Genomic DNA, 13,258 nt, shown 5'->3' with positions numbered 1-13,258 from the left:
AAAAAATAGATAACTCAACTTACCACATCTTTAACTCATGAAAATTTCCATGATGTTGAATAATCTTTTGAGTTAACAATTTTACAAAGGATATACCTCAAACTTGTACATCAACCATAACACATGATTATTCAAACTCAACTTCAAAAAAATTAGTTTTGTTAGTGATTGGTAACATTTTTGAATAAAATTTAGGTCTATGTCTATTTTCATTTCAAATAATAATAAAAAATAATAATTTAGGAGAAATAAAATAACTAATTAAAAAAGTTAGATTTGTTAGTGATTGGTAACATTTTTGAATAAAATTTGAATTAAGTCCATAACTCAACTTAAGTCAATAGTAACACATGTTACCATCTATTTACTATAACACAGCCATAACTAACTATAACTCAACTTAAGTTAAGTCTATAACTCAACTTAATTTAGTCATAGCCTATATCATCTATTTACTTTCAGGTTTTTCTTGTGATAACTCAACCATAACTAACTATAACTCAACCGTCACATGACCTTTCGTTTTCCGGTAAATATTATAACTCAGCCGTAAAGTCATATATATCATCCATTTACTTTCAGATTGTTTCTTGTGATAACTCAGCCATAACTCACTATAACTCAGCCGTCACATGACCTTTCGTTTTCCCGTAATGATTATAACTCAGCCGTCACATGACCTTTCGTTTTCCCGCAATGATTATAACTCAGCCGTAAAGCGATATTTTGGCGTGAAACCATTTGTTAACCTAATAATAGACATATTTCCATTCTAAATTTAAATTTTGAGTTATAATAATTTTAATATTCAATTGTTGGAGAAATACTTTTGAAAAAAAAAATTCTAAATTTGAATAATAATTAGTTAATTATTTGCAATAATATATTGTGATAAAAAGCTCACTTTATGAATTTATTATGCGTGTGGATTTGAGCAGACACAAAATTAGTGATTTTTCGCGCTTCCCTAACAACACTTTTTGTGACATCGAGTGACGTTTTAATACTTATTAGGAATCTCACAGAACAAAAGACCCAGATATTATTTGCAATAATATCTTGTGATAAAAATCTCACTTTATGAATTTATTATGCCTGTGGATTTGAGCAGGCACAGAATTAGTGATTTTTTGCGCTTCCCTAACAACACTTTTTGTAATATCAAGAGACGTTTTAATACTTATTAGGAATCTGACTGAATAAAAGACCCAGGAAAGAAGAATACGTTTTCATATTATTGAGAAGACCCTAAACGATAACTGAGCCATAACTCAGCCAACCCTCAAATTAGAATGACTAAATAACCGAGCAAACCGAACCGAACCGGAAACTATTTTTTCCATTATTTTCGGTTAGTTATTGATATATTCGGCTTGCTATCGGTTATATTAAGTTAATCGACCTAATTTGGGNGAAAAAAAAAATTCTAAATTTGAATAATAATTAGTTAATTATTTGCAATAATATATTGTGATAAAAAGCTCACTTAATGAATTTATTATGCGTGTGGATTTGAGCAGACACAAAATTAGTGATTTTTCGCGCTTCCCTAACAACACTTTTTGTGACATCGAGTGACGTTTTAATACTTATTAGGAATCTCACAGAACAAAAGACCCAGATATTATTTGCAATAATATCTTGTGATAAAAATCTCACTTTATGAATTTATTATGCCTGTGGATTTGAGCAGGCACAGAATTAGTGATTTTTTGCGCTTCCCTAACAACACTTTTTGTAATATCAAGAGACGTTTTAATACTTATTAGGAATCTGACTGAATAAAAGACCCAGGAAAGAAGAATACGTTTTCATATTATTGAGAAGACCCTAAACGATAACTGAGCCATAACTCAGCCAACCCTCAAATTAGAATGACTAAATAACCGAGCAAACCGAACCGAACCGGAAACTATTTTTTCCATTATTTTCGGTTAGTTATTGATATATTCGGCTTGCTATCGGTTATATTAAGTTAATCGACCTAATTTGGGTAACATTTGGATTATTTATGGTTATATATTCATTTAACCGACACATAACCGGAAATAACCGAAAAAATAATTTCAAAATTTTTTAAATTTTAAAATGATTATCATATTAGTATATCCAAATTACCACCTTAAACCAAACAAAATATAACCAAAACCAAATTGTTATATTAAAACCCATAATGTTGGAAATCTGAACCCTACACCTCAAACCCTAACCCTAACCCTAACCCTAACCCCTAAATGTCATGTTTTGAATGTTTTACACATTTTGATCAGACTGTATAAAACTCAATATTTGTCTATAATTATTACTTTTTATTACTTATAATGATTGTAATATTCATTTTTTCATTCTATATTTTAATTTTGAGTTATAATAATTCTAATTTACAAATATTTCATAAGTCAGCCGTTTATGTCGATAGCTCAGCCATATCAGTCAATTATTTGAGAAATATTTTTATTAAAAAAAAAAAAAAAAATCAAATTCAAATTCAAATTTTGAATTCCTTTTAAATAAAAAATCGTTAAAATCTCATTTATTACGCGTGTTGTTCTTAACAATAAACATAATTATTGTTTGTGTCTCCCCAACAACACTTTTTGTATTCTCGAGAAGGTATATAATAAATTAATATATTTGTTGCATAACTCAGCCATAACTTTACCATAACTCAGCCAACCCTCAAATTAGAATGACTAAATAACCGACCAAACCGAACCGAAAAAAATAATTTTTCCAATTTGGTATTTTTGAATTGGTATGTTTGGTTATTTTCGGTTATATTAGGCTAATCTACTTAATTACATTATATTTTGAATTATTTATTAATCTAACCGACCCATAACCGGAAATAACCAAAAAAAATTTGATTTTAAAAAATATATTTAAATGGTAATAATATTAGTATACCCATATTACCAACTTAAACCCAAACACATTAAAACACATTAGAACCAAAACTAAAAAACAAATAATGTTGGAAATATGAACCCTACATCTCAAACCCTAAACCCCAACCCTAAGCCTAACCCCTAAAGGTCATGTGTTATATGTTTAATATTCTGGTGCGAATGTGTAAAAATCAATCTTTCTCTATAATTATTACTTTTTATTGGTTATAATAATTATAATATTCATATTTCAGTTTTACATGTAAATATTAAGTTATAATTATATAAATTTACAAATATTTCATAAATCAGCCATGTAAGTCAATAACTCAGCCATCACTTAGTCACTTCGTCGGAATTTTTTTTTTTTTATTCGAATTTTGAGTTCAATTTTTTTAATTATTTTGTATAATATATTGTGAAAAACTAACTTTATAAATTTATTACGCGTGTGGATCTGAGCAGACACATAATTATTATTTGGGTTTCCCCAACAACACCTTTTGTAATATCGAGGCAAAAGACCGAACGAAACAAAGTACATAACTCAACCATAACTCAGTTGTACATAACTCAGCCATAACTCAGTTGTACGAAGTACATAACTCAGCCATAACATATATGTTTATTTAATGTTTACTTATAATTCAGCCGTGTAAGTACATAATTCAGCCATAACATATATATTTATTTAATATTTTGGTACAGCTTTGTTAACAAAGTGTATTACAATGATTGGTAAATAAAACTTCAGGTGCATCACCTCCCCAAGCTTCATAAGGTCCAACATCAGCTTTCTCGGAGGCCAACCTCACGTCTCGATCTGTGCCTTTGGATCTACCTATAGCAAGATCAGAGCAATTTAGAATAACAAAGCTGAATATATATAACAGAACAAAATATATCTCAGAGCTTACTTGGTGAATAGTACGGAGACCAAGAGCCCCAGAAACAGAGAACTCGATCCCTGCTGCTGATTTAGCAGCTTCAAGCTGCAACCTAACAATTTTACTCTGAATCAAGACCAATATACTAAACCACGAGAGTAGATAAAAGGTCATGAAATGGGATGTAATGGCTATTGGAAATGAGAGCAGCAACAACTATATACATATGTGCTATACAAGCTCAATTTCGCAAGTACATAACTAGCAAACCTCTCATTATTTTCTTACAAAAGGGAACCATAAGGCGAAACCAAAGTAATTTTGGTCACTATCCTAGAACAAAAAAAATTCTAAACATCTTAGATGGAGGCAAAGAAAATATTATCTCAATGGTAACTTACCGAGAAGGATCAATTCTTCCATATATATATTGCAGTACACATGCTTCCAGATGGATGGTTGACGTGATAGATTAAGCTTCATCTTCTAGCAACTCGGTAGCCCAATAGCTTTTAACTTTTTCCAGTGCACCAAAGAAAGATAGAGTTCACTAGTTAGTACAAACAAAGAAAGATCATGACTACTTCAGAGAGATGCAAATATATCACACATAGAAGTCAATCCATGTACTAGCAAACATAAATAAATGCTGCAAAGCCTACAATACACAGCTTAGCCCCATCCAGCGTTACTCGTATATAATGCAGAACAAAGAGCAAGAAAGATCAAGATCATTTTACAGCGTTCTCCCATTCAACCAATTCCTTACTTTCTGATACTCTAAACGGTAACAAACATTTTGCTGATCATTCCGTCGACCTAACAGTTCAAAAATTAGACAAAAAAAAAACAAAAAGCCTCAATGAGAATTTGCAAACAACATTTGAAGAACATTGCAAGTTCATGAAATGTTATGAAGAGTTAAAACTGGTAACTAACTTACCCAGTCAAATTGCAACAAGTAAACCAAAACGCAGATGCGATTGCTAAGCACATCACCAGAACAGCACGGCGAGCCTTATCGATTTCATCAGAAGAATCGTTCACCACGAACGACTCGACCTTGTCGAGAAGCTCCGAGTCAACAAAGAGGATCTTAAATATTAAAAAAAAAATCTCAGATTTCTCATTTATAGCAAAAAAAAAAAAAAAATTTGGAGACTTTGGACATACCCAGAACGAAAATCAACAGGATGAAGTAATTCGTGCTATAGCTGAAACAGAGATGAATCAAAATTAACACATAGGGTTTGCAAACACGAATACGCACATATATAGAAAAAGAGGGTAAAGAGTAAAATATACTAGTAGAGATTGCATTTGAGACGGCTCATCCATTTAGAGAAAGATCGAGGAAAGGCGAATCTGGAGAAGAACTCAGCCAAGGAACAAGGACTCGTCGACCATTCAACCTCTCTTAGAGCCTCCGAGAATCTGAAGGTAATTGGCGTAATTCAAGCTCGTAGCTGTAACTCTGACTCTCACGGCTGTATCTGATTTCAAAGGCGGGATCGGATGGGTCTTGCTCACCTCCACCGGCGATTCTGGACTACCTGGCTCCGTTGCCGTCGGATCTCCCAGTTCTTTTTTTTTCCGGATTATAAAGACTAGAACCTTTTCAGTTTCCCTCTCATTGATATAAACAAGAACTATCGATTTATTCTAAAAAAACTGTTTAATGATGTGGTCAACCAAAAATGATGTGTATTTTAATTTGCTGATGTGTATTTTTTTTTTAATTTTTTACTTAAAATCGAAAAACAAAACTTAAGGGGTAAATTGTAATTACATTCAAAACACTAAACATTTGAGTAATTTTCAAAAGATTTATAGATATTAATAATAAACCAACTTTTGGATAACATTTCAGTAATTCTTTCTTAAAAAATTACGTGTGCATTGTTCTTTTTTTTCGACCACATGTGTCTTTTTATTATACTACTATTTGTTATTGCAATCAAAAGATATTTTTAAAAAAAAACTAAAATTGTTCTTTTTTTTACAACATGTGTGTCTTTCTAAAACAACAATAAAATTACTTGTTTGTTTTGTAGTCATCAAGGATCACTGAAATAACTAAAAAAAAAATTGTTCGTTACATAATTGTTGTCTTCTACTATAGTTTTTTACTATAGATTTTTCAGAGTGCTAAATTAGATATATATATATATATATATATGTACAAAATTATATTCACTTGTTATTCTAGTATTTCAAATTTGGATAAAACGATTAATTATTTATCCTTTTTTTTTCATATTTGCACAAACACAATATAATCTTTCTTTTTTTCTCTAACATTCACGTACGTTTATAGTTAGAGAAATAATATATAAAGGAAACAGAAGCGAAACAGTTCCATTGTATGAATCATACAAATGCGAGCTTCAGCCTTACGTGATATATACAAAAGAAAAGAATAAAGAAACAAACAAACAGTTTCTACTGATTCTCTCCCAAGTACATGTCTGTTTTGCTCTCATAAGTTCCATTAGACCAAAATCTAGTGAACAAAGTATACACTATCGTATATATATATATAAGCTAAGAAGAAACTCAGTGTAGCCAGAGAATAAAAAAAATTAACTGAGAAACTGAAAGGCCGCCATTGAAATGCAAATAAGGGTGTGGAGTAGTCTAAAAGCAACCTTCATCTTACTGTAGATGACATTAGGTTGCAGAGCTCAGAGAAGAACTAATGCATTCAGACATTGATCTGCGACAATCTGTCGATGACTTCTTGTCTACGCAATATGGCGATACGCTCGTGACCCTGCAGAACGCACACACGAATCAGGGAAACTATTGAATTGTGTATTAATGTGAAGAGTTTGTTGTGTATACCTTTCTTTGCGTTTTTCTAAAAACCTAGCCAGAGATGCTTTGCGAGCCAGGGGTAAAGCAACTACACAATAAATAGATTGATGTTACAGCAATAGAATTACTACTAAGCTATGTTCGAATTTAGTATCAGGGATATATGACTCTGTGTTTACCTGTTGGAGCCATTACGCTGGTAGAACCTGAAACAGCTACTGAGCAATTGATATTGGATGCGTTAGTTTGGTTGTCGTGACATGTTGATGTCAAGCCTCTTGTTAGTTTTGCTGCTCCAACTCCATTTGTGCTACTTCCAGCTTCAGGACTAAGATAAGATATCGTAGGCATGAAGCTAGGAGGCATAGCTGAAGAATCAACAGAGGCACGAGTATGATGGACCGCATGTTGATGATGAGTTTGAGGTGGTGAAAAGGCTTGAGGCATAGGAGAACCATTCCCAGCTAACAACATTATCGCCTTTGCCTGAGATGGAGGAAATGAAAGAATAAAGCAAATGAGTAACCATACTAAACTAATAAAAGAGATGCATACATGGAAGAAGATGATTGAGTTACCTTTTCAGGAGATATGTCATCGTAAACACAAACCGAACCGGCATAAAAGATCGTCAACTGCGCAGGTGCCCCTATTGGCTTGGAAGAAGATCTGATAAAACAAGTCTTTAATTAGTCAACTATGAAACTGTAGAAAGAGTTTATGTAACCACAAGATATGATATGATGACTTATCAGAGAAGGGAGAAGCAGTGGGTACCTAATATCAGTTGTCCCTACAACGGCGCCGGGAGGAGGAAGGATTGAAATAGGAGGTGCCATGATAGGAACTCCTATCAAAGGTTGTGAGTTATTACTGTTGCTGATGAAGCTTCTTCCTCCTTGTGCATAATGATGAGACTGGAAACCCGGCATGGACATGGAAACTGCATTAGTTTCTTCCTGTTGGTTGGAATTTGGGAACATTCTTACTCCCTGAGAGCAAAAAGCCATAACAAATGTGTAAGGAACTTGTTTGGACGAACTTATCTAAAAATGAGAAGCTTAGCTTACGGTTGAAATGAATCAGTTATTATATTAAACCAAGATTACATCCATGCATCCAAAAAGGCACATGACATGATAGATACCTGTACAGAACTGTAAGGAGCTTTGCGGTTTGAATCATAAACATCTGCAACTGATGATGGCATGAAGGAACCAGAGTGCGGCAGATGATAATTTCCAGACTTTCTATGTCTCTCTTCTTGAGATGATGGCCTGAAAGATAGAAACTGAGAAGAAGCAGCAGAGACTTTGTTTGAGAACGACCAGTTCATTCCTCCTCTGTTGGGAGCTACAAAAGAAAAAAAGGAAACAATCCGACTTTTATCAGTTTAAAGTCAATCTGTTAACCATAAATGTCTCGAGATCTTACATTAACAAACACCGAACCCAAAAAAAAAAAAATTAACCAACAATGTACAGAATCTGATACTGTTGACAAATTCAACGAGGCAAAACCACTTTTAGAAAACCGTGTCTAATTTATTATTAAAAAACATTTATTCAAAGTCATTGTACGAAACTAGAATAATTTAAAACTTTTATTTTGGTTTTTAAGTTAAAGAGAGATTCAAACATTAAAAACTAAACACACCCACATGTCGATGCACTACTTTTATGGAATGGCACGTTTTTGGCTTATAAAGAAAACAAAGTCGAAATAATGGTGAGAAACTATACATTTCACATTATTGGTACCCTTGATCAACACACAATCAAATATTCAATCATCTTATAAACTAACCCAACTCTAACTTTGAAGTATTAGTATTATTTAAATCTTCCACCTACTACCAACCGTCTCTATATTTTAATTTCTTATATTAATCCCTTCTTTTCCAACATTTTACGTATTCGTTTTTTTTATAAATAAACTAATTAAAAGTATATCTCAGACAATTATAAGTCCCTTTCAAATAAAATATCCCTCTTGTAAAAAAAAAAAAAAAAAGGTTACCGAGTTTAAACCTAAGACAACGTTTTACACAGGGATTTTTCTAAAATAACAAAACTAGTTTCCTAAAATCCAAATGATCCACACAGTTCATCTCCCGAGACAATGTTCTGCTCTGAGCCAAGAGACAAACTGACAACTCTCAGTTCCCGAGCAAGCCATAAAAAACACAGGGTTCCAAAAACCCAATCTAGTTCTATTAGTAACTCCTAAGTCCTAAGTCCTAACGCATAATTGTTCCAGATAATTACAAAAAAAGATCGACTATTTGGTTTGGGAAATTAAAGCTAACAGAGAGATTTGGAAAAACATAACCAAATAAAGATTGATTCATCAAAAGAAGAGGAATATTAATAATTCAAAAACCTGAATCTCTAGAGCTTTCGCTGGTTTCCTCCTTGACAGTGATCGGAGAATTTTTCGAACCCAATCCCAATAAATCCCTCTCCATCTATACAATAAAACCGTCACAACCGAATACAAAAAAATAACTCGATCTCAAAACCCTCGCCGATTAAAACGCGTGTTAAACGCCGGAATCAAAACAGATACAGCTTCGGCGCCGGGGGGGGAAAGAAGAAAGAGAATAAAGAGAGACTTTTGAGGGAGAAAATGAAAAAACGTGGAATGAAGTTAACAACACATCATTCATTACACAGCGATTCTTCGTTTTTATTAACAAATCGCATGCGACATGTGAATTGTAACATTAAATTAATTTCAGTTTTAAGATTTTTATTTAAGAAAAAACAAAAAAGATTCCTTTCTCTCTCATTTCCTATTGGTGCAAAAACCAGCTTACAGGTTGTCACCGGATATAGTCGGTCAAAAGACACGTGCATCGTCGTGCAGTGTGTGGGCGTTTCTTTTGGTGGTCAGACACGTGTCGAGGCACGTGCGTTATTTTTTTCTTATAACGTGAATCATTCACGAGGGAGATGCAAACCGGCTATCTTTATTTATTACTAGTAGTACTTTTTTATTACAAGAAAAAACACTTTGTTTTTGTCGGCTAACGCGCGAAATAGATCGCGTGAGTTGTAAACTCGTTTTGTCTCTCACCGCTCAATCTAATTTAGTACTTCTTCTGCTACTACTTTCGTGCACGTTCTCTCTTGACCAAAGATAAACATATGCACGTTGCGTTTTTGGCAAACAAAATGTTTATGTATCCTCTGTTTTTTGTTTTTTTAATCTTTAACTAACCGGGTGGTACGAATTGTTAAAGACTATAATTTCAAATCTAACTTTCATAAAATGATTTTAAAACACAAATCTAAAAATAATTATTGCAGAATTTGTATTATAGTTCCACAACTCAACATTATTAATCTAGTATTCCCATGTGATGTGTCATTATACTCGAATATTCAATCACTTTTTAATTTATTATTTTTGTCAGTGTACTTTATTAATAGCATACGAGTATTATATACAAGTTTGTTGGGCTAATTTGTAAGTTGCTTAAAACTAAACTTGTTATAATATTAAGGTAAAAATTGCTGGTACCAAAAGTAAATGGTTCTTTAATGTAAAAATACTACTAAAACCACTCGTTGACATCGTTTTTGTGTATTAATAGATGCATGTGGTCCGGGGGAGGAAATTACGCCATTTCCTGCGTCACTTTTCTTGTTTAATTTAGTATTTAGTAAAACTATACTATATATAGCAATGTTTTAAAACGTATTTAAGTATTTCATAATATAGTGATAAAGTTTTATAATTGTCTTTTAAAATTGAAAACCACCAACAAAACAAAAGTATACTATATAAAATGGAAAGCAGTCAAGCACAACAACTTGACCATGTCTACCACGATAACATTTCTGAGTCTAGGGAATTGAATGTGTAGCATACGTCATTTTCTCCAGCCTTTATTTTATCTATTTCTTGCTCTTTTTTATATATATCACAATAATATCTAGTGGATTAATAGGACAATACCACAATGCAGTTTAAACATTTTAATATACACAAATATTCCATATAATAGATCAGATCAAAGTGGACCTACAGATGCGAAAATTAAATCAAAATGATGCCATCAACGTTTCCGTCACGCTATGATCCACATACAACACCCAAATTTTTATTTTTTTTTCACCACAACACCCAAATTTAATTCTGGTTTTACATACTACAAAAGTACAAATAAGGGATTATATGCACGACAAAAAAAGGGGATTATATCTAATATATATTGCTAAACAAAATATATGCAGGCATTATGGAAAACGGCGGGAGTATATCTAGAAGAAATGAATTATCAGAAATTCAGAATAAATGAACAAACAATAAAAGAGTCGGATATCAATTAAGGGATATCCGGATATGATAACAAAATCAGTAATAACAAAGAGAAAATCTAGGGACATATGTATATATGATATATAAAAGCATCTAACCAGATTTGGATCGACTTGAGTACTTGCAATATTATTTTGTTTTTGTTTCTAGTTTGGTGCTTCAATGGATCATTTGATGACTCATCCTCGTTCTCGTCGAGTCAGATCCAGAAAAGAGGCTTGGTTATTCTATTTGTTAGCTAAAGGCCCTCTAGTCTTCATGTTCATGGCATTTCTCTACTGGTGTTACATGTATGTTAGTTGTTGGGAGATCCAGAACTAGTTACTATTCCGTGGCTTGTCCCTATCTTTTATCGACTCGTCAGCCTAATTACGGCCTTACTTACTGCCTTTACACCGGATTGATAATATCCGTAATTATTTACCCTGATATACGTTCGAAGCTGCGAAGATTCTGGGGCCAAAATGAATCTCCGCTCTTGAGATTATACAGAAGTTAGAGAGAGTTTAGGAAAAGACGAAGAAAAAGTTTGTCCAATCTGTCTCGAAGATCTCACTATAGGTTTTGGTTATGTAAGGCTAAGAGATTGTATGCACAAATACCATCGTGATTGCATTGATCAATGGCTTTCGAAATTCGAAGAATAATGCATGTTGTCCTACATGTCGTGCTTTTGCAAAATTACAAGCGGTTTACCTTTGACTTAGATTATCCTGCTAATCTTCTTTTAAACAATTTTGTATATTTTCATATCCATCAATTTGAGTTTTCAATATGATGATATCGAATTCAAAATCTCATCGATAGAACTCTTTGAGTAATGAAAAAATATTTAGCTAAATGAAAAAAAAAACAATGCAAAAAAGATTATAAAATAAAATAAAGCAAAACGAAAAAATAACCTCAAAAACATTTATAAATTGGAACATGAGGAGTAGTAGAATATCTGAATATGTACTTCTTTCTTCTTTAAAGATGTAATTTACATTTAATAAAAGATAAGTTTAATAATGGCTTATCCGCCTGTATACAAAGCTTACGTAACGTAACAAATCTGGTAGATTAGACTGGAATGACAGTAAACAAATATTGTCAGACTAACTCGATTCGAAATGTTGGTCTGAAAGTAAAGAGAAGTAGATCAAACTCTTCTCGAACTGTCTTGATCTCTTGTGTGACTTGTGAGTTCGTTTTGTTGCCTCCTTGACATGTCGCCACTAAAAAAATAATGCGAAACAAACAGCTCTAATTATCAATATGCAAGACCGTTCTAATATAGGCCCAAAAGCCCAAATATATGGACCGCACGAAGTTGGAACTACATCCATCAAGCCATGCACATCTTTGTAGATCAGCTGCACTTAGAGAAAACATAAAGATCGTTTTCTTGTTTACTTTTGTTTATGTGGATTCATGTGTTATTTGTGGTTATTAAAGTAACAATATAAAGGGTTAATTAAATTTTCAATGGTGGTGGATATGAAAATGAGTTGTGTTTTTGTTAATAAATTAATTAATGATTTCAACATATGTAAATTAATTATGGTTTCTCAAATAAAAGAAAAGGGTAATCAAAAGTCAAAATATAGTCTAAAGACTCTAAACCAGTATTGACCGTTTTCAATTTTCTAGTAGTAAAATAATTAAAATCAGTAAGCACTCCTGAATCTAGGCTTCTCCTCCACTACAGTTACGCCTTCTTCTTCTTCTTCTTCTTCTTCTTCTTCTTCTTCTCTTCTTCTTCCTCGTCGCTTCCTCAAATCTCTAACCTCGAAAACATCTCCAGAGAATCATAGAGACCCATAGAGCAAGAGAGAGAGAGAGAGAGACAATTGTTATATTGAAGTCGGAGTGTTGAAATTGACAACTGGATTTTATGGTTGGATTTGGTGTGTAGCGTGCGATTAGGTTTTGAATCGATCAAAAAAAAAAAAAAAAATGGTATTCAAGAACAAGCTCTTCTTCTCTTCGAAGAAATCTGGATCTTCTAGTCCCGATAGCTCTAATAGTCCCAGATCTGTTGGCTCCAACTCTCCGATTCGATCAGATAAGAAGAAGTCTAAATCCGCTTCCAAGGATGAACCTCCGATCCCTAGTCCGAGTTCCGTTACTGGAGTTGGTTGCAAACAGACGCAGGTTAAAGATGGTTTGAAGAAGAAGGATGGTTCATCCAAGGGCAAACAAGTTTCATCTGAAGTTCAAGCTCACTCGATTGGGAAATCGAACTTGTCTCCTAGTTCTGAACCGAAGAAGAAACCTCCGCCGACGGAGGTCAAGGAGGGACCTGCTTTTGTTTCTCCAATCATGGCTTCGTCTCTGGGATTGAACCGGATCAAGACG

At 33.1% G+C, this 13,258-nt stretch overlaps 2 protein-coding genes and 1 long non-coding RNA gene across 5 annotated transcripts in view; 1 reads left to right on the top strand and 2 right to left on the bottom strand.

Moving 5' to 3' along the window:
- LOC104746137 lies at positions 3,487 to 5,420 on the bottom strand. Its single transcript, XR_760823.2, has 7 exons — positions 5,081 to 5,420; positions 4,949 to 4,989; positions 4,719 to 4,870; positions 4,545 to 4,594; positions 4,177 to 4,291; positions 3,806 to 3,887; positions 3,487 to 3,729 (listed from the first exon to the last, which is right to left on the bottom strand). It is a non-coding gene; the product is annotated as an uncharacterized LOC104746137 (long non-coding RNA).
- LOC104746136 (protein TIFY 6B) lies at positions 6,109 to 9,302 on the bottom strand. The gene is made up of 7 exons (XM_010467545.1): positions 8,975 to 9,302; positions 7,740 to 7,945; positions 7,370 to 7,584; positions 7,171 to 7,261; positions 6,772 to 7,078; positions 6,620 to 6,680; positions 6,109 to 6,548 (listed from the first exon to the last, which is right to left on the bottom strand). The coding sequence occupies exons 1-7, from the start codon at positions 9,057 to 9,059 to the stop codon at positions 6,446 to 6,448; spliced, it is 1,068 nt and encodes a 355-aa protein (XP_010465847.1). The 5' UTR covers positions 9,060 to 9,302; the 3' UTR covers positions 6,109 to 6,445.
- Positions 12,558 to 13,258, top strand: part of LOC104746135 (probable serine/threonine protein kinase IREH1) — a 14,364-nt gene continuing 13,663 nt past the window's right edge. Inside the window, exon 1 of one of the 3 annotated variants that reach the window (XM_019236875.1) lies at positions 12,558 to 12,839. Coding sequence is in view for 1 of the 3 variants with exons in the window: in XM_010467543.2 (XP_010465845.1) it covers position 12,856 (1 nt within the window). In the remaining 2 variants the exon portion in view is untranslated. Of the gene's footprint in view, positions 12,857 to 13,258 lie in introns of all 3 variants that reach the window. The other 2 variants (XM_010467542.2, XM_010467543.2) reach the window with 2 other exon arrangements.

This window comes from Camelina sativa, chromosome 15, assembly GCF_000633955.1.
Source record: "Camelina sativa cultivar DH55 chromosome 15, Cs, whole genome shotgun sequence".
In the NCBI taxonomy this organism is placed as follows: domain Eukaryota; kingdom Viridiplantae; phylum Streptophyta; class Magnoliopsida; order Brassicales; family Brassicaceae; genus Camelina; species Camelina sativa.
The sequence above is the reverse complement of the archived record's forward strand: the minus strand, read 5'-3'. Positions and strand labels throughout refer to the sequence as shown.

Excerpts from the sequence above, each read along its gene's own strand:
- LOC104746136 (XM_010467545.1), bottom strand. The coding sequence starts at position 9,059 with ATGGAGAGGGATTTATTGGGATTGGGTTCGAAAAATTCTCCGATCACT. Across the intron at positions 7,079-7,170 it reads ATGACATATCTCCTGAAAAG|GCAAAGGCGATAATGTTGTT; the intron begins GTAACTCAATCA and ends CCTCCATCTCAG. Across the intron at positions 6,681-6,771 it reads CAGCGTAATGGCTCCAACAG|TTGCTTTACCCCTGGCTCGC; the intron begins GTAAACACAGAG and ends TTTATTGTGTAG.